Source organism: Castanea sativa, chromosome 6 (genome assembly GCF_040712315.1).
Source record: "Castanea sativa cultivar Marrone di Chiusa Pesio chromosome 6, ASM4071231v1".
NCBI lineage: Eukaryota > Viridiplantae > Streptophyta > Magnoliopsida > Fagales > Fagaceae > Castanea > Castanea sativa.
In genome coordinates this window covers 7784180-7809507 of record NC_134018.1, presented here as the reverse complement: position 1 = coordinate 7809507, position 25328 = coordinate 7784180, and the positions used below count along the sequence as shown (strand labels likewise).

The 25328-nt window shown below is 33.0% G+C and overlaps 2 protein-coding genes across 8 annotated transcripts; one reads left to right on the top strand and one right to left on the bottom strand.

The window, feature by feature from the left end:
- The first annotated feature begins 319 nt into the window (after window positions 1–319).
- LOC142638077 (TMV resistance protein N-like) lies at window positions 320–10315 on the top strand. Of its 7 annotated transcripts, XM_075812075.1 has the most exons (10): window positions 320–837; window positions 5466–6576; window positions 6744–7016; window positions 7098–8033; window positions 8128–8913; window positions 9014–9143; window positions 9319–9389; window positions 9526–9592; window positions 9820–9872; window positions 10076–10315. In XM_075812075.1, exons 1-5 carry the CDS (start codon window positions 359–361, stop codon window positions 8893–8895), a joined length of 3567 nt encoding a protein of 1188 aa, XP_075668190.1. In that variant the 5' UTR covers window positions 320–358; the 3' UTR covers window positions 8896–8913; window positions 9014–9143; window positions 9319–9389; window positions 9526–9592; window positions 9820–9872; window positions 10076–10315. The 7 variants fall into 7 exon arrangements, with proteins under 7 accessions (XP_075668190.1, XP_075668186.1, XP_075668187.1 ...); XM_075812071.1 differs by lacking the exon at window positions 9014–9143 and having other exon boundaries at window positions 9503–9592; XM_075812072.1 differs by having other exon boundaries at window positions 9820–10315.
- A 2527-nt stretch (window positions 10316–12842) lies between these two features.
- On the bottom strand, window positions 12843–21691 carry LOC142640383 (serine/threonine-protein phosphatase PP-X isozyme 2). The gene is made up of 8 exons (XM_075814442.1): window positions 21408–21691; window positions 18745–18897; window positions 16095–16157; window positions 15904–15989; window positions 14677–14752; window positions 14337–14605; window positions 14181–14259; window positions 12843–13480 (listed from the first exon to the last, which is right to left on the bottom strand). Exons 1-8 carry the CDS (start codon window positions 21546–21548, stop codon window positions 13430–13432), a joined length of 918 nt encoding a protein of 305 aa, XP_075670557.1. The 5' UTR covers window positions 21549–21691; the 3' UTR covers window positions 12843–13429.
- Window positions 21692–25328: the final 3637 nt, after the last annotated feature.

Here is a 25328-nt window from a genome sequence, read left to right as displayed (position 1 = left end):
AAGGAAAGAAGGGAGGAAAAAGTAAGGGAAGGGAAAGAGAAGAAGATAGAGTTGTACATAGAAAGATATCATTAATACAATTTCTTCAAAAGAACATTCTTCTTTGAAAAAATAATAACGTGCGGGACTGTCTAAAGGATTGTGCTAAGAAAAAGTATGAAACTTCATCAAAAAGAAAAAGTGTGAAATATTGACAAATTGAATTAGTGGAAAACAGAAAACGCGTGGGACCGTCACAACTCATATTGATATAGAACATCCTGTCAAATTGCATTTTGTCATTAAAGTCATTCTATTTCGCATCTTATCACATATTTCTTCTCTCCATATTTTCTCTACTTTTAGCTCATAGATTCCTATGGCTCCCCATATCACTGACGAAGCCACCTCTTCTATCACTCCCCAATTCACCTATGATGTTTTCTTAAGTTTTAGAGGTGAAGACACCCGATATAATTTTACAAGTCATTTATATCAAGCTTTATGTGATAAGGGTTTTAACACCTTTATCGATAATGAACTTCCAAGAGGAGAAGAAATTTCAATGGAACTTCTTAAAGCTATTGAATTGTCAAAGAGTTCGATTGTTGTGTTCTCTGAAAATTATGCATCTTCTGGTTGGTGCTTAGATGAACTTGTAAAGATTCTTGAGTGTAGGAATAATGGACAGTTGGTTCTACCTATATTTTACAAAGTGAATCCATCCGAAATACGTAAACAAAAAGGAAAGTTTGGAGTAGCACCAACTCAACATGAAGATAATGTGGAGAAGGTTCAGAGGTGGAGGACTGCTTTGACTAAAGCAACTGGCTTGTCTGGGTTGCATTACAAGGAAGGGTATGTAACTATTCGCTGCCCTTCTATAAGTTATAGAGTTCAATAGTTTTGTTATGGATTCCCAAAAAAAAAAAAATCTCTAAATGCTATATTATGAAAGTATCCTGTTTTTCATAGAATCTTCTACTAAAGTGGTAGTGTTTTTTTTTTTTTTTTTTTTCTTTTTGAGGGAATACTAAAGAGGTAGTTAAGTTATAAAAAGTCGATGGTAGAAATTAAAAAAAATATTAACGCCATATAATTTTACCAATTATGAATATTAATTCTTGTGTACTTTTATGAGTTAAAAACTTTAAATCATCTTCAATAGGCCCTATCATGGATTAGAAACAGGTTACGAGGGAATTATGATTTCATCTTTGGCAAGCCCAATCAAGAATAAAAAAAATTCAAATAGGAAGTATACTAATTACTAAAGCTCAAACTACATTAATATGTAAAAAATATATTTGTTTTCATTCATATTAATAAAATATAAACAAAAACAAAGAAAAAAAACTGTTTTGAATATATTTCAACTCACTTATATATGATCTATCAAGATAGCATTTGATATTCTTTTTTATTCTATAAAATAATCTATAATTAATTTTGTTCTAAATTTAACAGCAATTTCTCTTTCAATTAACATATAGGATCAAAGAGCATTAGATAATCGTCTTCTCATTTTGTTTTGAGCTTAATCTTCACTATATGAAAGACAAAAAGTCCTCATTTTGTAGTTACAATAAATCTTAGATAAGAAAGTACATAACAAACCACTCTAAAAACAAGTTGATAAGTTATTGATTTTCTAGTCCCTACCATCTGTTTGTACAATTCTTTAAAAAAAAATTTTAAAATTTTTTTTAAAGCTTGAGTGTTAAACTACATTATGTCCATAATGATAAACTTCTGTTTATAATAATAGTTTTTCATGATATATAAAATCTTGTAAGTAATTGTTCTCTCAACAAACAAATATATATCATCAATTCTATAAAAAAAATCATTGGCCTCTTGAAGATGTAATGCTAAGTTTAGAATAATCAACTTCATTACATGCTTAATAAAACCATAAATTAATTCTTTTAATTGATAATCTATTGTAGCTGAAAAAATATCTATTCAATAATGACATTCAAAGAAACTTAGGTTATGTTTGGTAATGGTTTTTGTTTTCTATTTTTAAAAACTTGTTTTTGGGAATATAAAGAAAAAACAATTTTCTTATGTTTTTGAAATCAAAAACATGTTAAGTTAGTTGAAATTAAAAAAAAAATAGTTTTTTGAAGAAAAAATAAAAAAATATGTTATTATTAGGATTTGAACTTTTGTTTGGGGGCATTTTTTGGTTGCTCGCCACGTGTGGTCCTTTGAAGGGGTGACCTTGCTAAACTTGGGTTCGTTTGGGGAGTTGCGTTTGGAACTCAACATTGGGCCACATGGTCTAACGGCTACCAGTGTACTTTTAAGCCTACAAAGCCATTAAAGCCAAAGTCTAAGAATCATGATAATGGTTGAATAAATATGTAATAGCTTTGATTAATAGTTGTAATAGTAGTTGGAATAAAGTAATATGTATTTAAATGTGAAGTAATCATGTACTCAATGATGTATATTTAAAGATATGGAAACAAAGTCACTTATCTTTGTATGGTTTGTAGCTCTAGTTGTACAGCTTCTGTGAGTTGATAATATTGTAGCAGAGTGACCTTAGCGGTAGAGAGGCAGTTTGCCATGATAACTTCAAGATTGAGGGGGAAAAATGGGTGCAACTGGAGGGAGAGAGAGTATGTCCAGCTGTGTGTAGGGGTTGGTTAAGTTTGTCTTTCTTATCATGCACTTAAATGAGTTTTCCCCTTGACAATGCTCTTTTAGTTGTTGTGAAGTTATGAATAGTGCTGTCTTCCATGGGAAGGGTTTTTGTATGGAGTATTTATGCCTTCTGAGAGAAGGGCTTTGATATGAGATCTTGATGCCTTCTAGGAGAAGGGTTTTAGCATTAGAAGTTTATGTCTTCCATGAAAATGGTTTTTAGTATAAGTGTTTGATATCTCTTGAGAAGTGTGAAGATGGTAAAAATATGAGATTATAACCGCTCAAGAAGTTGTAGAGATTGCTTTCCAAGAGGAAAGATTTCGTAAGAGAAGGGTATAGAGATATGTTTAGGTATTTGGAGATAGGAGCAGTAAGATAGATGTAATTTCTCAATATAGAGAGTGAAAGAATGAGTATATGAGGGGTAATAGTGCTGTAGTGTGTTTAGCAATGTTGCTGGGATTTACTGTTGGGATCTTCTGCTGGAGGATGTATGAAGGCTTATGAAGGGCATTTATGAGCTAAAGGCTGAAGAGTTTAGTTCCTGATTTGGAAACTAAAAATTCAGAAGCTCAGAACTTCATTAGGAGCTTAAGAAGATTATTAGAGGGAGAGAGAATAGAGAAGTTTGTTAAAAAGTTGTTCTTCTCCATTGGTATTCCCTTTGAGGTGTTGATGGGGGGTTCTATTTAGCTGAGTTTAAAGGGGTGTTTTAACAAATAATCTTAGCCAAAATCTGTCCCAAATTGCAATGAATCTTCAGAAAATCCATTCTAGAATTTGGCAAAAAATGGTATGTTTAGCTTTAAGATGTTCTTGCTATTTTGGGTAGTAGCTGCAAGGGAAAGAGAAGCAGAAAAGGAAAGTATTTTAGCAAGAAAGAGATAGTTACTTAGTTGGTTTTGGTTTTTAGCCAAATGAGGAAAAATCAGTAATGTTAAAGCTGCTGGGTTAACTGTCACAGCTGTTCTAAAAAAGTTATCCCAACTATTAGGAAGAGTTGTCACAGCTGTCATCTCATGAGTCAGCTGTTGCTTTGGGCGGAAGCAGATCAGGTCGTTGCTGGGATGGATATTTCATGGATTTGGCTGAAAATGGTAAGTTCTCTTTTAAGGGTATCTTGCTATTTGGGTGTAGCAGTTGGCTACTGGGATATCTAGTCTGATTGTGGCAGACAGCAGCTAGGTATTAAAGATATCATGAATATTCTATGTAATTAGAAATTAAAGATAGCCAATCAGATTAGGCCATGTGTTTGAGTTGGATTTTAGTTGAAAGTAGTAATAATTTATATAGAATAAAATAATGAAGTGTCTAAATTCGTATTAGAACAATTGGAGATTGAATAAATAGTTATTTTTTCAGCATTTAGATGACTGGGGATATTGAGTATTTGTCATAGGATGAATATTAAGTTTTAGGAAAAGAGCAATGGGGAGCTTTATCATTTTAAGTACTGTGTGATAAGAGATGCTTACCATATGTTACCCACTATACACGGACTCGTCAAAGTTCAGGGAAATGGAAAAGACACGCCAAACAACATGTTTCTTTTTATCAATTTTGAACCGCTGGAGCTTTACTGAACATACCTCTTGGCCCTCAAAACCACGACTCTCAAAGTTTTCCCAAAGAGACTCATGAGCTTGGATCATAAGCCGAAAATGAAATGACATACCTCGGGTTTTATTGTCATTTTGTGTAAATATGAGCTTTTTTTGAAGAAGTCGCTTTCCACGAATATGAGAGAGGTAATATGGGCCGTGAGCTTTGATTCATTGTGTGAGCTCGATCTATATGTTGATGTTGATACTATCATGGGTTATGATCCCAATTGATGAAAAGGAAATGTGGACCATGAATTCGCCTCTTGAAGTAAGGATCTCACAGGCTATATGAGCTCAATCCATGTAGTTGAATGAAATATGAGCTTATTTTGGGTTTTAAATAGAATTACCCAAAAAATCAATAATATGTTGATGTGGCATGGGCTGCCAATGAAGTAATGCCACGTAGGGCGAAAAAAGAGTCCTCAACAACTTTAATGCTAACCGATTAAATGAAACAGATTTATTAAATCAAATGCGTGTTTTATTTGACTTTTAAAAACTAGAAACTAAAAACAGCATTTTGCATATTTTTAGTTTCCTTTACAAATTGAGTTTTGCGAACAGTTTTTGTTTTCTGTCCATTTTGAGTTGCCAAAAAAGCTTTTTAGTTTTAAAAATAGAAAATTGTTTTTGAAAACTGAAAATAAGTGGAAAAAACAGTTACCAAACATACCCTTAATTTCATGCTCACTAAAACGATTATTTAACTCTTTTAATTGAGAATCTATTGTAGCTCACAAAAAAATTTATCTTCTCACTCATGGAATTGAATAGTAAAATAGTCTTGGGGATGAATTAATTCCCAAAGTTAAAATGCAATGCAATTGTGAATTAATTCCCAATTATACCAACCAAATTTTAAAGATTTAATCAATGAAACCATCAAGTCACAAATCAATAAAGCAAACAATAAAAGTAATAAACAAATAACATAACATATGATGAGGAAGTGATAAAAAAAATTGACAGAGGTACATCTCCAATGAAAAAAAAAAGATTACAAGGGCAACCCAACCCAAATAGGAAAATTCACAATATGAAGAGAAGTTACAAATCTAGTACAATATCCTTGCCCCTATGCACTACCAATTAGATGAACTTACTACTCCAACCCACAATAACTTTTGAACTTTTGAACTCTTCGTACATACAACCCATCTATGTATATTTTCAATTTGTCTAACTTATTATATGTTTCTTATTCTTTGTGTATGACAGTTGTATTGAATCTGAAACTCAATTTATACAGAGAATTATTAGAGAGATATCAGTAACTAAATTGAATCACACTCAGTTATTTGTTACTAAACACCCAGTTGGAATAGATTCTCGTGTGGATGCTATAGAATTGCTTTTAGATATGAACTCAAAAGATGTTCGAATGGTAGGAATTCATGGTCTTGGAGGAGTAGGTAAGACTACAATTGCTAAGGCTATTTATAACAGAATCGCTAATTATTTTGAATTGAGTTGCTTTCTAGAGGATGTCAAAGAAAAGTCGAGAACAGATGATGACAAAATCAATCTACAAGAGATGCTTCTTTCTAAGATCTCACGGGGCACATATATAAAGGTAGACAACGTATCCAAAGGAATTATTATGATAAAGGAAAGGCTTTCTCGTACAAGACTTCTTGTAATTCTTGACAATGTGGATGAGCCAGAAGTGATGGAAAATTTGCTTGGAGAATGTGATTGGCTTGCTTTAGGAAGTAGAGTCATTATAACAACGAGAGACAAACAAGTGCTAAATACTCTTGGAAAAGATCATCTAATTTACGAGCTTAAGGGTTTAAATCAATCTGAATCTCGTGAACTCTTCAACCTGCATGCCTTCCCCAAAATTGAACCTAAAAAAGATTATTCAGAAGTTGCAAAGCAAATCATACATTATGCGAATGGCCTTCCATTAGCTCTTAAAATAATAGGTTCTGATTTGTGTGGAAAAAGTATATGTGAATGGAAAAGTGCGTTAGAAAAGTATAAAAACATTCCTCACAAAAAAATTGTGGAAAAGCTCAAAATAAGTTATGATGGACTTGAAAAGACCGAAAAGGATATTTTTTTGGATATTGCATGTTTCTTTAAGGGATTTGATAGGAGTTATGTAGAGAATCTATTAGAACTTTGCAAATTATATCCAAGATATGGAATTGGAAAACTTATTGATAAGTGTCTCATAACTGTTGGTGAATTTGGAAAGTTGTGGATGCATGACTTGCTTCAACAATTGGGGAGAGAAATTGTTCAACGAGAATCAGAAGAGCTTGGAGAACGTAGTAGGATATGGTGTTTCGAGGATGCTGCAGAAATACTAACTACAAATATGGTATAAGCTCTTTTGCATCTCTTTTTTCCAAATGAGTTTTTTTCCATTTATTTTTTTTTCTTTTTAAGATTGAAGAAATTTTAATTTTATTTGGATATGTTTTTTTTTTATTTTTAAAATTTTTTATTGTTCTATTATTTAGTGTAACTAATGCTTTGTCCAACTAGGGATCAAGTAAAATTCGGGGCATTATGTGCTACTCATCTCAACCGACCACGTTGCCAATAGGAGCTAAAGCTTTTGAAAAGATGAAAAGTCTCAAATTTCTTATAGTTCGTAATGTACACATTTGTGAAGAACTCGAATATCTCCCCAACGGGATAACGTTGCTTCAATGGCCTGAATTTCCATTTTCCTTACCATCTAACTATTATCCTCAACAACTTGTTGAACTCAAGATGCCACGGAGTCTTATTAGATTGGTGACAACATTCAAATTGGTATAAATATTAGTATTTATAAATTATGATTGATTTAAATTTTATTTGAATGTTGGATGAAATTTTTTTTTTCTTCTACAGGGAATCCAGCTAAAATATTTAAAATATATCAATCTCTCCGGTTGTAAGTTCATTACAGAATTACCTGAGTTACTTACCCCAAGCCTAGAAGAATTGGATCTCAGTAGTTGTACAAAACTTCAAATCCTTCCAAAGTCTCTCAAGTTGAGATCTTTAAAATATCTCTATCTCGCCAATTGTGACTCCATTACAGAATTACCTGAGTTCTGGGCCCCAAGCCTAGAAAAACTGAGTCTTTGGGGTTGTATAAATTTAGTTAATGTTCATGAGTCGGTTGGAAATCTTGATAAGCTTCAGATATGGGAGCTCTGCTTTTGTCAAAAACTTGAAACTCTTCCAAACATCCTCAGGTTGAAATCTCTTGAGAAGTTTGATCTTATAAGCTGCTTCAGGCTTGAGAAGTTTCCTAATATTCATCCAGAAATGAAATGTTTAAGGAGTTTGAATTTATTTGGGAGTGGTATTCGAGAGTTGCCTTCGTCAATCAAGTATCTCACTGGGCTTTGTAACTTAGACTTAAGTGGTTGCAAAAACCTTAGGTATCTTCCGGATAACATCTATAAATTACAATTTATTGATAAACTATCAATTCCAACTACCAAATTGAGACAGACATACGATTATTTGGATGGCTTTTCCAGAGGTGGGTTTTTGAAGTTGATTTCGCTGGATTTGGGGGACAATGAAAATATAATTGAATTAGATTTTTTGATGAAACCCGAGTACTTCCCCGTATTGTATTCTCTAGATCTATCTGGAACTAATATTGTTAGCATCCCTGAAAGCCTAAGCAGATTTGCTAGTTTAGAGGTCCTTAATATACGAGATTGCAAGCGGCTTCGGGAAATTTCAAGGCTTCCCCAATCTATACTAGAAGTGGATTTAAGTAATTGCTATTCGTTGAATGCACAATCATCAAGCAGATTATTGAATCAGGTTTCTCTCTCTCTCTCTCTTTTTTATTAATTAATTTCTAAAGAAACAATTTTTGTTACTTTCTTTCCTAATTCAATTTGCTAATTGAATGCAGATTGGAGAATTTTTAGGGATTTTACCAAATAAAGCTTGCAAGGGAACAAGATGCAGACTATTAATGGGCATGGATCCATCAGCATCAAGCAATTTATTGGATGAGAATCTTCTCTATCACTCGCTTTTTAAGATTAAACTACCAGGAACTGAGATTCCAAAGCAGTGGAAGTTAAACCATGAAAGCGATGGAAATGTCATATCATTTTGGGTTGGTCGCAAATTTCCAAATATTTTTTTTGTCTGTTTTGCTTTTGGACCGCTGAAACATCCATTTGGATCAATCTTTCATGTTTACCTTTCCATCAATGGTTGTAAAAAAGAGAAACTCTTTTTGACCTCTACCGATGAATTATCCGACTGTCTGTGGATAGTTTCTTTATCTAATGAGAGATTGCAGAACCTATTGAATAAGTCAAACCCATCTGAACGAAATTACGTTGAGGTAATATGTGAAACGGAGCGTTGGGTTCTAGCGACTGGTCATTGTCAATTGGTTGTGGTGGATTGGATTAAAAACCATCCAAGAGGGTGGGGGGTCCGTGTAGAGTGCATCTGTCAATGGCCTTCCAACAATGGAGGAGGTTCCAGACATCAATGCCGACTGCAAAGAAGAAACCATCGACCAACCTATGCCAGACGTCCCCAAAAACACTACCAGACATCAAGTGCCCTTGACGATTCAGGGCTTTCAATCGCCCACACTTATGTCAATGATGGTTCCAACTACATGTTATGTCCACCATCAAAGAAGGCAAGAAAATCTTGATCAAAATTAGATGCCAAGGTATGCCTCCTCCTTTAGTTGCATTTTTGGATTCACATCTTAATTAAAGGCTCAATTGTGGAATTTTTGCTCAAGTATTTGTTGCAAACACTTGAATCAGTAATGATGACAGAGCCACAACTTCAGCATTGTTGGGTTGATTTTTGTAGCTGTTGATGAAAGCAATTCCTCATACATATGAGTTTTGTGCCCAAAAATGATCATTCTGTTCCCTAGGATCCTCTGTTCTGGTATTTTGATGATCATTATGTTAGATTTAAATGTACAATTTCTAAGAAAAAGTTGAATATGCATGATTCTTTTAGAGAAATAAAGCTGTGTATTGTCAAATATTGCAGTGTTTGCTCATGTGTTGAGAGTGACTAGTTTTTGATGTGAATGTAATCATATTTTTTTCTGAAACAGATTATCCAGCACCATTGTTTTCTCAGTGATAAGTGTCACGGTGAACATTTGCTTTTTTAGCCTATGTGAAGGTTGGTACTCTTTTATATCAGCAACGCTTGACTGCTTGACTGCTGGTCTAGTTTCATTTGGATTAACAGGTTGGATGATTAATGAATATTATTCCTTTATAACTTGTAACCAGCATGAGTCTCAAAAACCTTGCAGCCATCTGGCACCCTCTTTGGTACACATTTCCTGAAGAGCACCTATCAAAGTTAAAAGAGTTGTAGAGGTAAAAGAAATCACACTGTACATTTTCTTTGTATTCAAGTTATTTAATGAACTTAGTTTGTTCGTGATATTGTTATAAACTACTGATATTTGTGACTTTAAATGTCAATTTATTTGACTTAGACAAACTTGGAAGTTGGAACCAAAATCTGATATTAAGAACTCAATTTCCAATTTCATTGGTTGTCATTGGGGTTTATTCTTAATAGCTAGAATTTTCAAATGCAGAAAGTGGAAAAGCTGAAATGGAAGTGCCTACAGTATATAGCAGCAAGTCAGTGGTAAATATTATTTATCATTGAGATTCCCAAACTCGATGAATTGCTTATTGATTTAGTTGGGAATTCATCTAGTGCATCAAGGGCATTTAATTTGCTACAAAAAATTCTACGATCCTAACTCTATTCTATAAGTAAAGTGACACATACACATATCTCTCTCTATTTGTGTGTGTGCCAGTCTCTCACATTCAAACTTTTTGTAGCAAATTCAAGAGGGAATCTAATGCTGAACTTCAAAGCTAGGGTCGACATTGATCAGTAATTCCCAAGTAGAGCCATACTTGACTCTTCTTGTACAGTGGATCCTTGGGTGCTGGAATTGACCAATAATTATCTTTTTATATTGAGGAGTTTGTTCAGATTAAGAAAATGTGAATATGTTCAACACACCATATATGTTGGGTTTGCAATTTGAATGAATGTTGTTGTTTGTGTCTAGGATATGTGATTCTTTAAATATCTGTAAAAGCATGAAATTCTTATTAGTTTGTATTTATTTTTATCAGTTGTGATACTTGGTATTATAGTCCTCGATCATGTTATGCGTATAAACTAAACACATAACTGTTAATTTCAGAGATTTTGAATTAATCTACTCTCTTTTTTTTTGGAAGTAATCAATGTGAGTTTTTCTATCTCTGTGCGAAACTCTAAATTTCCGTTGCTTTAAGATAAGGTGGTATATATTTAACTTCAATCTCAGAGGTTATTCATCTAAAACTAGATAACTTACATAAGTTCCAACTAAAAGGGAAAACATAACTTTTTAACATTATCAGACTACTAAATTGACTTCAATAAACTTATTCAATTGAGGATTTCCTTACATAGATTTAATTTCTCTTCTCGTACAGTTTTTATATTAACTTATTTTGTAAGTCTTATGTTATCTATTATGGGAAGTTTACTAATTTAAGGTTAGTCTGAGTCCTAGGTTTTTTTCTTTTTTTTTTGCTGACGAATTTGTAGTTTATTTTTATACTGAAAAATAGTAAGAATATGTTTGTATTAGTCGGCTAAAAGGGCCACATGGGATTGTGATTTCATGAACAACAAGTAATTTTAAATAGATGTATATTAAATGGATGTATCAATTTTTAAACATAAAATAGAAAAAAAAAATTTACCTTGTTGACATGACACCAATTATATTCAGTTTATAAGGATTTTATAATATAATTGGTACTAACTTTAACTTTTTAAAAAAATTGGAATTTGGCTTTTTGTTTTTAATTTCTATTTTAAAACTAGCTAAATAGTATGTTTTTTAAATGTCGCTCATGACCACTTTAACTAAAAAGTCTAGACTTAAACCCTTTTTAATAATGTTGACTATTTTGACACAATATCAAAAGTTTAGAGACTAAATTGATACATTTAAGATGTTAAAGACCATTTGACACATAGGACAAGCATTAAGGACTAACATGGTAATTAAAGGTTTTTTTTTATGTACATATTCTTATTAATATCCTTAAAACACTTGTTTTCTTTCTCTTTTTTGCACTCACACACACCACTGCCCATTCTCTATCACTTTCATCTCTACTTTGGTAAGGTTGAAGGCACAATTCCATTTCTCTTTCATTTCTACCTTATTAATGTTGAAGCCTCCAAGGCTCCAACCGATCCCATCCTCAACCTAATGAGATATTTATGAAACAATACTTTGGAGTCGAAACCGGATTATAAAACTTTAAATATATTTATGAGGAAATTATAGTCCATTCAATTTTTAGTGGTTCATGGAATTGCAATGGCTGGTAAAAGGCTTCAAGAAAAGCCAATTCCATCCCATAAGATTTATAACAAACATTTCACATAATAGACATTCTCAACTCCCCCTCATTCATACGCGGAGTAAATGCCTGTGCCTGAAAAATATAGCAAACGATCCAAAAAAAATTTATTAGTTTTTGGTTAAAATGCAAATTACACCGTCTAAGTTTAACTAAAATTCATTTAAATCTTTTAACCTTACTTTTATTCAATTAAGTCCTCTAAATTTCAAATTTATTTAATTTAGACCTTTCATCCAATTCTATTAAAAATATTGCCATTAAATATACAATTAAGTAATGAAAAAAACAATTGCTCACATAAAAAATCTATAAGATATTTTGACTAGAATGCAAATTACATTTTCTAAGTTTAACCAAAATTCATTTCACCCCTTTAATTTCCTCTAATTTTACTTTCGTTCAGTTAAATCCTTTTTCCAAATTATTCAATTTAGGATATCCTTCCAATTCCATTAAAAATTGTCATTGGGTTTGGAATTAACTAATAAAAAAAGAGTATTTGAAAATAAATTCTCGCATAAAAATCTATAGATAATTTTATTAATTTAAAAAAAAAAATTCATGTTAGAAAATAATTTCTTAATGACAACTTTTTAGCAAAATAAAATTCATGAGGTGCATAAATTTAAAACTTAAAAAACTCAATTAAACAAAAGTAAAATTATAAAGCCGAAACAAATTTCAGTCAAACTTAAAATGTGCAATTTATATTTTTGCCAAATATTTTTATTAGCTTTATAGATTTTTTTCATGTGAAAAGAATATTTTTGTATTGGAAATTTTTTAATACAAAAAGCTTAAACTAATAAATTTAAAACTTAAAGGACTTAATTGAACAAAAATAAAGTTGAAAGACTTAAATAAATTTCAGTCAAAATTAAATAGTGCAATTTGCATTTTAACCTTAACTTTTTATTAAAGAGAGAGAGAGAGAGAGGTAAGTATCTTCGTTAGGCCATTGCTAACACCAAAATATAATCATGGGAGAGAAAATGGTATCCATGATTTTGGACATATCTTTCAAAGATATTCTCAGTTCACTCATGCATTACAACTTTTTCTCGGTCAAAATGGGGTGAGGTCCTGAGTTCCAGTATAGTGGTACATAAGGGGCAGCAGAGTTTTTTTTTTTTTTGGGCAGCAGAGTTTTACATGCAGATAGCAACAATAACAATCAAGCCTTAATCCCATAATTTTGGGATTGGCTATGAATCTTTAGTAGACTATTCAAAGTCTCACAATTAATGTAACATATAGAAGAAGATAATCGTGAGGAACTTTTATTGTCCAAGAGGACAAACAAAACCCGACATGAATGTCTTTTTCCATGGATGTTCAGAATAATTCCCTCCTCATTTCCTAATGCAGTACTACCTATTCATACTCCTATTGATGGAATCAGAGCTTCTCCTTTCCAAGACCTGTCTCTCTCTACCATCAAATGAACGAGGATAGGGATTCTATATTCGATGATTCACTGGCATAGACTATGCAATGCATGCTACAATTACACATTAACAACAAAGATGGTAGAAGCAGACAAACAAGAAATGCAAACCCAATAATCTAAACCGATCACGAACTGGAAAGTACACCCCTTGGTGGTCATTTCAGGGAACTGATCATTGAGCAGCCAACCTCTATTCCACCTCTGTTCCTTTGGTATTACATGAGATCTCCATGTGACCGTATATCTTCTTGTCTATCAATGCAAGCATGTTGAATGATAAAAAGTGACACTATACTGAATTGGTTTCATAAAAAGTAATCTGGTGCAGGTTTCTTGGCAGGGGCCCCTCTCGATTCCTGCACATCATTTTAATCTTTCAGCGCACCACAGAATGCAAGAAGTAAATTCAATCAAGAAGCATGAAACACAACACCTCTTCACATATTATGTCATACAAAGTCACAGATCATGCCTTTCAGTCAATAGAGCATTATCTGTTTGTATAAACTGCAAACATTTACATAAGGAGCACACATTGATGGTAGGTCATGCAACCATATAGTCTTGAGTCAAAGAATTGCAGAAACCAGATCCAGTAGTACTGTATCCCTTCTCAAAAACTATACTCATTCAAGTAATATAGGTGCTATGTCCCTTGGCAATGACTCAGGTGGTTATGGGTTAGATTAGTCTTAGATTCAAAACTTCCCAAATAATAGAACAATAAAGCCTTGGTTCCAAAATATTGGCATCGGCTATGAATCCTCAACAAACTGATAGGGGTATTCAAAAACGTCCCAAACAATGTAAATATATAAATAAAAAGCAATTTCATCGATATATATATATATATAAAGCAAAATATCATATAGCTGCCTTTACCAAATAAACCTGCATATTTTTAACCAGATGAAATCTATAAATTCCTCATCCAGAGGGTATGACTCAAGATTAACAACAGTGAGAAACATAAAAAGTGAACGAAGTAATTGCTATTAGCAGTCGACCGCCTAATTTCCTCGGATAATTAATTGCAAGTGGATTATATGTACAAACCTGTGGAGCTGCATCAAACACACGAAACTGCTTGTTAAGATTCTCATCTAGCTCAAGGATTGCAGCTACATTACCACATCTGCAAACACATCCAAGAATGAAATCAATTAAATACTAGAACAAACCAGAGAGCAGAAATCTAAATTTTAATTTTACCTGTAGCAGTAATTTGGAGCTGACCAGACTGTAACTATCTGGTTATTGAACATCCATTTATATCCTTCCATTACCAACTGATGAGCACGACATATGTAGTCAATGTTGTTTGTATGGTTGAAAGAAGTAACAACACTGCCACCAAATAGGAAGCCAGCACCACGGGGACTCAAACCCCAACCATCCACAATATCTTCGGGATCAGACCACAAGAGGTCACACATAGCACCATCATGAGGTACTTCTTGCTTCCGATCAATTGTTCGTATCTGGCAAGCAAAACATTATTAGCATGTAAAGCTTAAGAGAATATATGCAAATTCATGATAACTTCTCTGACCTGATCCAATGTTGTTATGGCAGGAGAGAGACCTCCATGGACACTGAAAATTTTGTTCTCAATGAGGGCTGACAGACTGTAACAAACCACAGCTGAAACTTTAGAAGTTGTAAGGGACTGAAATAACAAAAGTACCCAAATTTGGGTTGCGTTTGAAGCAACTGTATCGAAGAATAACTTTAATTGGCCACTGAGTAACATGTGATGGTCAATACCAAAACTTGCAAAAATAAAGGCAAAACCATATTGCTTTTACTATATGTCACTTAAAATAAGAGGCACAAACACTTCATAATCCCTGGCATGTCCATGTCTGACATGCTGGGACATTCCTACAAACGTGTCCTCATTTTGTAAGGGGGGGAATAAATATATATATATTTAAATATAAAAAATAAAATTGATTTTAAATGTATTTAAAGATTTTGATAGTTGTTATAAATTTTTTGAACTTAAAATTAACATAAAACATGTCTATAAATAAATAAAAATATACCTAGAGATAATAATTAATTTATTAATTGGTCATATATCCCACCGTTCCATGTCCTAATTTTTCAAGAAGTGTCATGTCACCATGTCCCATGTTGTGTCAGTGTTAATGTCCGTGTCCATTATTCTTAGTTAAAAGGCTCCATTTAGATTTACAGAATTAAGAGAGAGATACCTACTTTTAGGAACTGCTTCGATGGTGAGTTTCTTGGACTCGTGAAATTCGAAAATGGTGTGGAAACCAAACAATGATAGTTTAATATAAAAGTTTGTCAGTTGCTTCCAAAACCATGGCAAAATTAAAATCCAGGACACCCATCAAGTTGGATAATAAGGAAGCTGTACTAAAGGCACAGAAACTGCATGACAAGGAGAAATGCAGAGGGACTAACATCCAACTTATCAATGTTATAGCATATTATGGCACTGGTATCCATGTCCCTATGGAAGCAGTATAATTATAGTTTAGTGATTCCCAATTATGAGTTATGACTCTCTAGGGAAGAAGCAATATATCAAGCCCTGATCCCAACCATCCAACTTGATGAGATTTAAGGAACATAATTCTAACCAGCCAAGAAAAGGAAGAATGATTAGGCAACTAACACAAGAATTGTCTAACAGACAACTGTGTCCTAACAGGCTACCATCCCCTGCATCAGTCTATAATTGTTACACCTTCCTTACATTCCAACAGACAGGTGTCCTGTGCTTCTCTAAAAGATATTGGCTAACCTTAAGTAATCAAATATATCGGTGCAATATCTCCAAACGTTCACAGAGCCATATTTACGTAGGCACTCATCATAGAATCCATATACCTGAAATGTAAAGATAAATGGCAAATTCTCAGAATGCTTAAAAAGTGACAATCAGTAAATCTAAGAGCATAGAAAGTACAGATATACAAGTTAAAAAGACTTAACCTGTGTGATTTGACGGCTCTCATGGTTCCCTCTAATGAGAGTTATCCGATCTGGATACCTAACCTGATTGTAAACAATTATTAGTTGAATGCCTTAATAAACAAAAATGATAAAGAAGAAAAAATCAACAATACACTAAAAGACAAGATGAAAAGCTTATAATGCGTAATTTATTAATATCTACAATCTGCCTTTGGCAATTCACAAGTCAAAATGGATATGCCACACTCAACCAATTCAATAAACAGTTGGATTTCTAGCAATCCCTTTGACTGAACAACCAGACAGCAGGCCTGGAAAATATATGAAATTATGTATAATACTCAATGTGAGAATATATTAAAGTGATATAAATCTTTGACATTCCACAAACAGCCTCTGTTGCTTAGTTTCAAGCCTTCTTCATGTATCACTAAAAGTGGGTCCTACTAGGATAGCAAATGGGTATTCCTCATGCAAAGGGTTCTCTTGGAGGAAGTTAACCATCATTAATGGTTCACTTAAAGTCAAAGATGTGTTAATGTACATATGATTATAAGTTATTTTACAATATATCAGTGAATTTTTTCATCTTTTACTTATCAAAAAAAAATATCAGTGCATTTTTTCTTATGTTGAATTTAAGATGGAAATGTTTGTTCCCAAAGCTTTATGAGTGCTGGTTTAGTAAGCATTTACAGTATTTTGGAACATCTTTTTTACTCTTCCAAGCTCATTTGGTCAGGAGTGCTTCTTTTGCTGCTGCTACTCCGATTATATCTATTAGAATAATAATTAAGTAATTAAATTCATCATTTCCCAATAGCTAAAACTTTGGGACAATAGGTAATTTACCACAGTATGGTATCAGAGTAGATGGTCCTAAGTTTGAACCTTGGCTTCACTATACCTCCCATTTAAAAAAATAAAATCTCACATATTGGCCCCACTTATTAAGAGCTATGAAGCACGGACGCGGCAAAACGCCCGCCGCACCCGCGTCCGACGCGGCCTGACGCGGCGACGCGCGAGGGACGCGGCTGCCTGCGCGTCGGTGCCGCGTCCAGTTTTTTTTTTTTTTTTTTTGTTTCACGACTCGCGCCGACACAGCGCAGACTCGGCCCGACTCGCGCCGACGTGGCTCAGACTCGGCCAGACTCGCGCCAATTCGGGCCAAATCGGTTCGTATCGGCCGAAATCGCCGAAACACACCGTACCAGCAAAATGAAAACTGAACAAAAAATGGATAAAAACCTGTGACTGACTGTCTTTTGAGCCAGTGAAGATGGAGAGGAAAGAGGATAGAATTATTAGGAGAAGAAGAAAGAGAGTTGGGGAAGAAAAGAAAGTGAGACTCGTCGGAGAAGAAAACTTAGAAAAGAAAGTCTCTGTGTCTCTCTGTGTGCAAACTGAAGGCAAAAGGTTTATCCAAACAAAGGTAACTGAGGGCAAAAAGGGAAAGAAAAAAAACTATTTTCAAACCCACGTGAAGGGCCAGAGGTTTATGGGTAAGGCTGACAATTTTGGAGATATTTTTTTAGTCTAGAATTTGGTAGAACCCACGTGAGGTGGCTTTATTAAGTGGGTTATTAAGGATTTAATTTAATTAATTTTTTCTTAAAAAAGGGTATTAAGTGGATTGTATTTAATTTATTAACATTATGTTTTAGTTATTATTTACTATTACTTTTAAATTTGGTATATTTTTATATAATATGAAAAAGATGCTTGGTAATATATTAAAAATATAAATAAAAATATTTTTAATAATTTTTTAATCGCCGCACCCGCACCCTACTTTTTCAAAAATTGCCGAGTCCCGCACCCGTACCCGCACCCGCACCCGAATCCAAAAACGCACCCGTGCTTCATAGATTAAGAGGGAGTTTGGACCCGCACATGAGAGGGAGTGTTAGAATAATGATTACATGATTAAATTCATCATTTCCAAACAGTTTAAGCTTTGGGGACAACTAGTAATTTATCAATATCAAACATTATTTTCTCAAGAGTCCAATTGTTTAAAACTTTTGTTTTTGATAGGTGAGTCTGATTGTTTAAAACTAAGGGTAGCTTTCTTGAGTCATCAAGCAGCATTCTGGGAGTTAATATTAGTGCCAATTTTTTTATGACTTAAAAGCAAAGCTTTGCTGTTGCAAAACATACTAACAATTGCAAAAGCCTATAAATTTCTTATTAAAAAAAAAAAAAAAAAAGAGGCTTCAGAATACTGCATCAGTTCAATCACCCAGTGTAGTGCTCCCAAACAAATCTTGACATGGGCACTTAGCTCAAGCTAAAATGGCTCATTCTCTCCTTGTAAGAGCAAGAGGGGAGAGGGGGGTGGGGAGATCGTGGACGCAGGACCCCCCGGGTGTGTGTGTAATTACCAATCAAAAATAAATAAATAAACAAAAAAATCTGGACTTGAATTAGAATCTATTGGTAGTCATCTAAAGCCTCTTTTTCAAGAGAGAACTATGCTATAGAAGCCACAGAAGTGCATGTATGAGAACCTCCTAGTGAATTGGCAGGACAACAAAGTCAAAAGAAAGAGGAAAAAAAATGAGAGAGAGAAATATAAATAGCAAGTACAAGAATCTGCAAAATCCCATTACATTCAACAAAGCTCTAACTTAAAGTCATCATGAGTATAGTATAAAATTAATACCTTCAGGGCTAGTAGAAGCAGAAATGTTTCCACAGAGTAAAATCCTCTGTCAACAAAATCTCCAAGAAACAAGTAATTAGTCTTCGGGCAATCACCTCCTACTTTGAAAAGCTCTTTCATGTCGTAAAACTGCCCATGGATGTCACCACATATCTATGCAAAAAACAAAGCCAACTGACATTAGTTACAGCCTGAATCAGTCAGACTCTTAAACAATGAAATATACTTAGGTGTAAAATAAAAACCATCATGGATTCACTATTTCCACTCCAGATTTGCCCATCGCTCTGCTCCCTCCTACTATTTCACAATATAGAGCAGACCAGCAAAAAGGGGAATCAAATTATGGTTAAAGATAAACAGCAATAGCAAGTGCTCCACTATCGTCGAGTTTATTTCTTCTCTTAGTATTGCACTTTTAAGTTTTTTCTTGTTCTTTGTTGATATTTGTTTGTTTGTTGCTTTTCCTTGTGTTCACCATCATGAACACCTTGTAGTGGCTCTCATTTGTTTTCAGTTTGATTTAATAATATTCTTATTACCTATCAAAAAAAAAAAAAAACCCAAGCCTTAGCCCCAATTTTCTTGGGGTTGGCTATGGATCCTCAATAGATTAGTCCATGTCGGCCACGTGTATTCTTTTCCGCCATTCTATTCTATCCAAATTTATACTCTAAGTTATTCTATTCTATTTCTTTTCCTTAATCCTTAATTCACATGTCCTTTTATTACTTCTAGTCTTCTACAAATGTTATTTTTGGTCTTCCTCTATCTTTTTTCGTTCCCTCAACTTGTATCAACTCACTCTTTCTCACCAGCGCATTAATCGTTCTACTCTAAATATAACCAAACCATCTCAAGTGACTTCCAACAAGCTCACTTAATGCAACAAACAACTAAGCGTAATGCAGGAGACAATTACACTCATAGAGGAATCAGCACAGGCATTTTACTTCCATTTTGGAGTTTCAAAACTCTTTTAGATTTTCAGTTTGATTTACTGTAATTTTTTAAAGATACTTTGTTCTCATCATCGTGAACATAAAGTATTTTTTACCGTCAATAAAATTCATTAATTATAAAAATTGAAAAAAGTTTATAAGAATGCACCTTCTATCCTATCACCCATACTGCCAATTATGGTTCCAAAAAAGAATGGGAAGCTCCAGTTTCTTGTTAGTGTCACACATAATCACAAGATAGGAGCTGTGTTTTAATCTTCTGCATATAGGAGATCCGCAAAATCTTTTAATTTCGGTTTGACCTGAAGCCCAACCTGATACAACTGAAAGGCTAACCTGTACTGCTGCCAGTTTCAGCACCTTACCCAACAAAGAAAAATTCAAGTTAACTATGTGTTTGGCTGTTTACGATGAATTATGCATGCCATGACCTTTAAAAGCTTCATGCATACTCTGGCAAATCAAAGACTTAGGGTAGTCAAAGGCAATCCAGGCGCTCACCTAAGCGTCCAAGCTAGGCAGTGCCTTTGGTGAGGCACTTGCCTTTAGAGCCTAGGTGAGCAAGAGCACCTTGAACCAAGTAAAAGGCACTAAGCCTAGGGCAAGAGCGTTGTTGTAAAACCTATTGGTAGTTTAATTTATTTATAGGAGTTTGTTGTAGAACCTATCATTAGATTAATAATCACAGAAGCTTGATATAAATCCTACTGTGAAATTATTTTTTTGATAAGTAAATCCTACTGTGAAATTAATTAATTTACAAAAGCTTTGTTCAATTAATTAATTTATAGAAGCTTGTTTTAAAACCTATTGTTAGAATAATTAATAGAGCCTAAACCGTGTTAAGTCTATTTTAAAATCAATTAATAGACCAAATTTATTCATGCAACACATGTCAACATATGATTTAAGTTCTACATGTATACCAAATATATTTAGAATTTGGCGCCTTGCTTTAATCAGGATAGCACCTTTTTATCACCTCACACCTTGGGCAATATAAGGCTTTGGTGCCTTAAGGTCACCTTTCGCCTTTGACTACCTTGCCTGTACTTTATTTTATAAGTTACATAGCACCAAGTAAATTTTGAACTCATGACGTCACACTCCGCACACACTTTTGAGAGGAGAAACTGCCATTTGAGCCAGGACTCATTGGCAAGTTAAACACTTACACTTGAAACAGCAATGAATCCAGTAAAGCTCATTTAAGTTGACAGCCCTGGAATTCAACCACATGGATTCCCTAATTCATAAAACAATAACCTAAACTGAGCAGAATCATTACCAAAACAAGTTTATTTCCTTCCATGCCTATTAAACTCAGCTGATTAAACATTTTAACTAAAAATACCACAAATATCAGCAACCAATTGACTTCTAAAAATTAGTGCCATGCCCTTAAATCTTTTGTTCAAAATCCCTAAACCCAGTTCATATCTCCAATAAATAATTTATTTTTACTATCAAATCCAACTATTCTAATAACTTCCTATCACTTTTAGGTCACATTTTCACATACATGAAACAAAATAGAGAAACCCCACTTGAAAAAACCAAACCCAGCACTGAAATCCACAGCCAAATCCAACCCACAACTCAAAAAAACAAAACAAACCCAGAAACCCAAATCACATAAAACAATAGTATTTCCCACTTAAAAATCAATAAGAGAGAGAGAGAGAGAGAGAGAGAGGTTACAGTGACAGGGGCATCGACCCTTTGAACGTTGCTCTCTTCAACGAGGATTTCTATGGCTTTGAGACAGAGAGCCTTCACCTCCGACTCCTTGAGAGGCTCACACTTCTTCAGCTGCTCTATTTGTCTGTCTAGGTCTGACATCTCTATCTTTCTCTCTGTCTCTCTCTAGCCAAAACCCTCTTCTTCCTCAGAAAGACCCAAAACAGCAAAAGCCGATTTGGTTTTGGGTCTCTCCTCTCTCTCTCAATCTGCAACCTTTTTATTTTTAGTAGTAATATATTAGCGTTGTTCACTTCCTTTTGTAGACTCGCTTCTGTTTTCGAGGTTTTTGCTATGGTGCCCTTCTATGTTGCCGTAATTGCACTCTTATGGGTATATCATATGTGTTTATTAAAATGGTAAATACTATTTTGACCTCTAAAATTTATTGAAATTTTTTTTTTTCTAAATTATTGAAAAAATCATCTTTCATCTCTTAAATTATTGAAAATATTTTATTTATATTTTTTACTTTTATTAAAACTTTGTTTTTCATCCTTAAACTATTGAAAAAAAAATTTTCTTTTTTCATCTCTATTTTTGTCTCTAAACTATTGAAAAAACTCTTTATAAAGTTTAGGATGAAAAAAGAATTTTTTTAAATTTAGAAACGGAAACCAAACTTTTATTAAAGTTTAGGAACCAAAATAGTATTTTACCGTAATTTGAAATTTTAAACAAACTATAAGTAATGTTATGTTATGTAAGCAAAATTTTTTTTAAAACAATTGAATTTGTAGATTTGATTGATTTTTATCTAGTTTTAATTAACAAAAATGTATCGCCTTTATAGTTGTCAAATTTGTTGTGATTTAAGAGTTATTGTCATCGTTTTTTCAAGCTTTTTTTTTTTTTTAATCCAAGTTTGATTTACCTACAATAATAAATTTAAAAGGTTATCATTTATCTTTGATTTATTATACTTTTTGTGCTGACAATTTTGCTCACCCATTTTAAGGTTATCACTTGTTATTGTTGTGATAAGTATTGTTTAAAACAAAACATTTAGAAAATGTTTAAATGACTTCATTTGACATATTTGGAAAAAAATAACTAGATTAACTCATTTTGACAAAGTGAACGACTGTATTGAAAAAAAATCAAACCCTAACGACAAACATTCACACATCTGTTTTGGGACAAATCAAACTTTTTGTTCTTATTCTTTATTAAGTCTAATGGATTTATCCTTTTTTTTTTTAAATCTATGGATTTACTTAGGTAATGTGTATTTAGTAAAAATATCATTTAAAAATTATTGATAATATGACAAAAGATTTTGATAAGATAATATGATAAAAATTATGTGTTAATAATGTGATTAAATTCACAAATCTTTAATATAAAACATTACTAGAAGATTTGATTTATCGTAAACTTAATGTGCATAGTTTAATTGTCTATGAATCATAAATTCAATGTAAAATTGACACTTACAAGAAATGATAGAGTCCATTGATAATATTTTTCAAAAATCCTAAAAATTTTCAATGACTAAGCTATAATTTATCTAATTTAAGGAATGAAAAAACAAAATTATATAAATATTTTGGGATAGAAAAGGCGTATTTCAACAGATAAATTATTTTTGGTTTCCAGCCCTTTTTATATTGCTAATTGCAGTTTGCTGCCGTAAGCATGTTGATGTGCGATGGTGAAGTATGAAGTCATCAACATGCTTCTTCTAAAAAATAATAAAAATAAAAAGTCATCAACATGCTGTTTAGTGCTGACCCCACTCCGAAAGTAATAATAAGAACAATAATATAAGAATAAGACAAAAGTTATTGAAAAATATTCTTACTCATTGAGATAAATACTCTCGTATCACCTCTTTTCTTTTTCTTTTTTCTTTTTTTTATATAAAGGGAGAGTTTTAACTTATGACGTCTGCTCCTGATGATAGTTTTTTATCATTAAACTAAAACACCATCAATTTTTTGTGTAGGCTCCTGATAAATACTCCCTCTCTAAAATACTCTCATATCACCAATGGATTTGATCCATGAGGCTATTCAAGATTAACATATGGTTTTGATTTAAGTTGGGTTAAGAAGCCCAGCCCAAGAAACCCACTAATGAAGCCCACAAAGCTCATGAGCCCAATCATGTATGAAGAAGGAAGCAACAAAAACTAAGATAAGCTAAGATTATTATGAGAGGTGGAATGGAAGACAAAAAGAGACATTTCGCACTGACTTGGTCTCAAGACTCTCAACAAAAAAATCTCTCAAATGGGCTTGAGACATATTCGAGTATTTGACTATTCATTGGGGCATGTGTAGCTCTCTCTTCTCACATATACATGATTATTACAAGATTTTGAACTCGGAATCTCATGAATATTATGAAATCTTAAAAATCATTAAACCAACTCTTTGAAAATTCAATGTGTAACAAAAAGAGTTCATGGAAAAAATATAATATTTGATATAATTGAATAATGCCTGACAAATATAATTGATCTTTCCCTCATTTAGTAGGCCATTGAATGATTATATAGCATCATTATTAAGAGCAAGGGCTCAATGCCAAAGTGAGGGAGACAGATTGGGAGAGAGAAAACCAAGGTTACTGATACCGTACCGTACCGGCCAGTGCACCGATACATGTACACTCCTATTTCGTACCGGAAAAAATATCGGCCATACCGGCCGCGTACCGGGCCGAAACACAAAATGGTGTGTGTGTGTGTGTGTTTTTTTTTTTTTGTAATTATGGTAGTTTTTGTCTCTAAAATTATCAATAATGAAAGTATTTTGTAAATAATTTCATTATTTCACCTAACCTTTGATCTCTCCAATTCTTTTACTTAATTTGGATTTGGAATTTGAATTAAAAGTTCCATTTTCTTATTTTTTAACTGTTTTACCTGCATTAATTATAATCTCCAGTTGATATTTAGGTTGCTGTATCAATTAGTATACAATAGTTAAAATAGAAGGTATTTATGAGACTAAAAGTTGGAGAGTATGTGTGTGTATGTGTGGGTAAATAGAGATTTTGTGTGTGTGTAAATAGAAATTTTGTGTGTGTATATATATTAAATATATAAAATAGCGGTAAATCCGAAACGATACACCGATATTGACCGATACCCGAAATATATCGTACAAATAGCCAAATCGGTACAACTTCCTGTACGATTTTTTTTTTTTTTTTTTTTTTTTTTTTTTTTTTGTAGAGAAAACACAAAACCTTCGTATGCTTTATGCAGTTGTACACCTTTTAATTTTTTTAATTTTTTTTTGGAGCAACTATACCTTTGCACTTTTTACGAAAAAGTATGGTTTTCACAAGCTATGTAAGCTAGTTGCAGGCTTTTCTCCCTCTTGTAGGTTTGATGAGTTCCGCATAACTTCAAGACACTGCTAGTCTTCGTCATCATTCGTTTAAAGGTGAGTAACAAATTAAACACAATCCCAAACTAATCCAATACTTATTGGCTAGGATTATATTATGACTGTGTTTAGTACAAATCTATCTCCATTTTTTTAAAATGTTGTGACAGTAATTATCATGGTATAAAACTATAAATATAAGATTCTATGAGAAGTCTTTTATATAATTGAAATCCTAATCTTTAATATAATAAATGCAAATTATACATTATGACAATTTCACTAGCATTGTATCTGACTCATTTAAATTTTACAATTGTTGGTAAACAATCAATAGTAAACCTATTATTAAAGCAATACATATGACAATTAGGCTAGGGCATTCACTTGGCAAAACTATAGCTAGGACATATACTAATATCTATATTTATAAATAAGAGTTTGACTTTTTTATGATCACTTTACTTAAATTTTGGAGGACTCACAATTTTCCATATCGTTATTTATTTATTTTTTAGTGCTAGAAAAAACAACACTACCT

Bases quoted from the DNA above. Each gene is read 5' to 3' on its own strand.
- LOC142640383 (XM_075814442.1), bottom strand. From the start codon at position 21,548: ATGTCAGACCTAGACAGACAAATAGAGCAGCTGAAGAAGTGTGAGCCT. The intron at 16,158-18,744 runs GTATTAATTTTA...GTTTACAATCAG, and splicing joins TGCTTCTACTAGCCCTGAAG to GTTAGGTATCCAGATCGGAT. The intron at 15,990-16,094 runs GTTAAGTCTTTT...TTTACATTTCAG, and splicing joins AGAGCCGTCAAATCACACAG to GTATATGGATTCTATGATGA.
- LOC142638077 (XM_075812073.1), top strand. From the start codon at position 359: ATGGCTCCCCATATCACTGACGAAGCCACCTCTTCTATCACTCCCCAA. The intron at 6,577-6,743 runs GTATAAGCTCTT...TTGTCCAACTAG, and splicing joins AAATACTAACTACAAATATG to GGATCAAGTAAAATTCGGGG. The intron at 7,017-7,097 runs GTATAAATATTA...TTTCTTCTACAG, and splicing joins TGGTGACAACATTCAAATTG to GGAATCCAGCTAAAATATTT.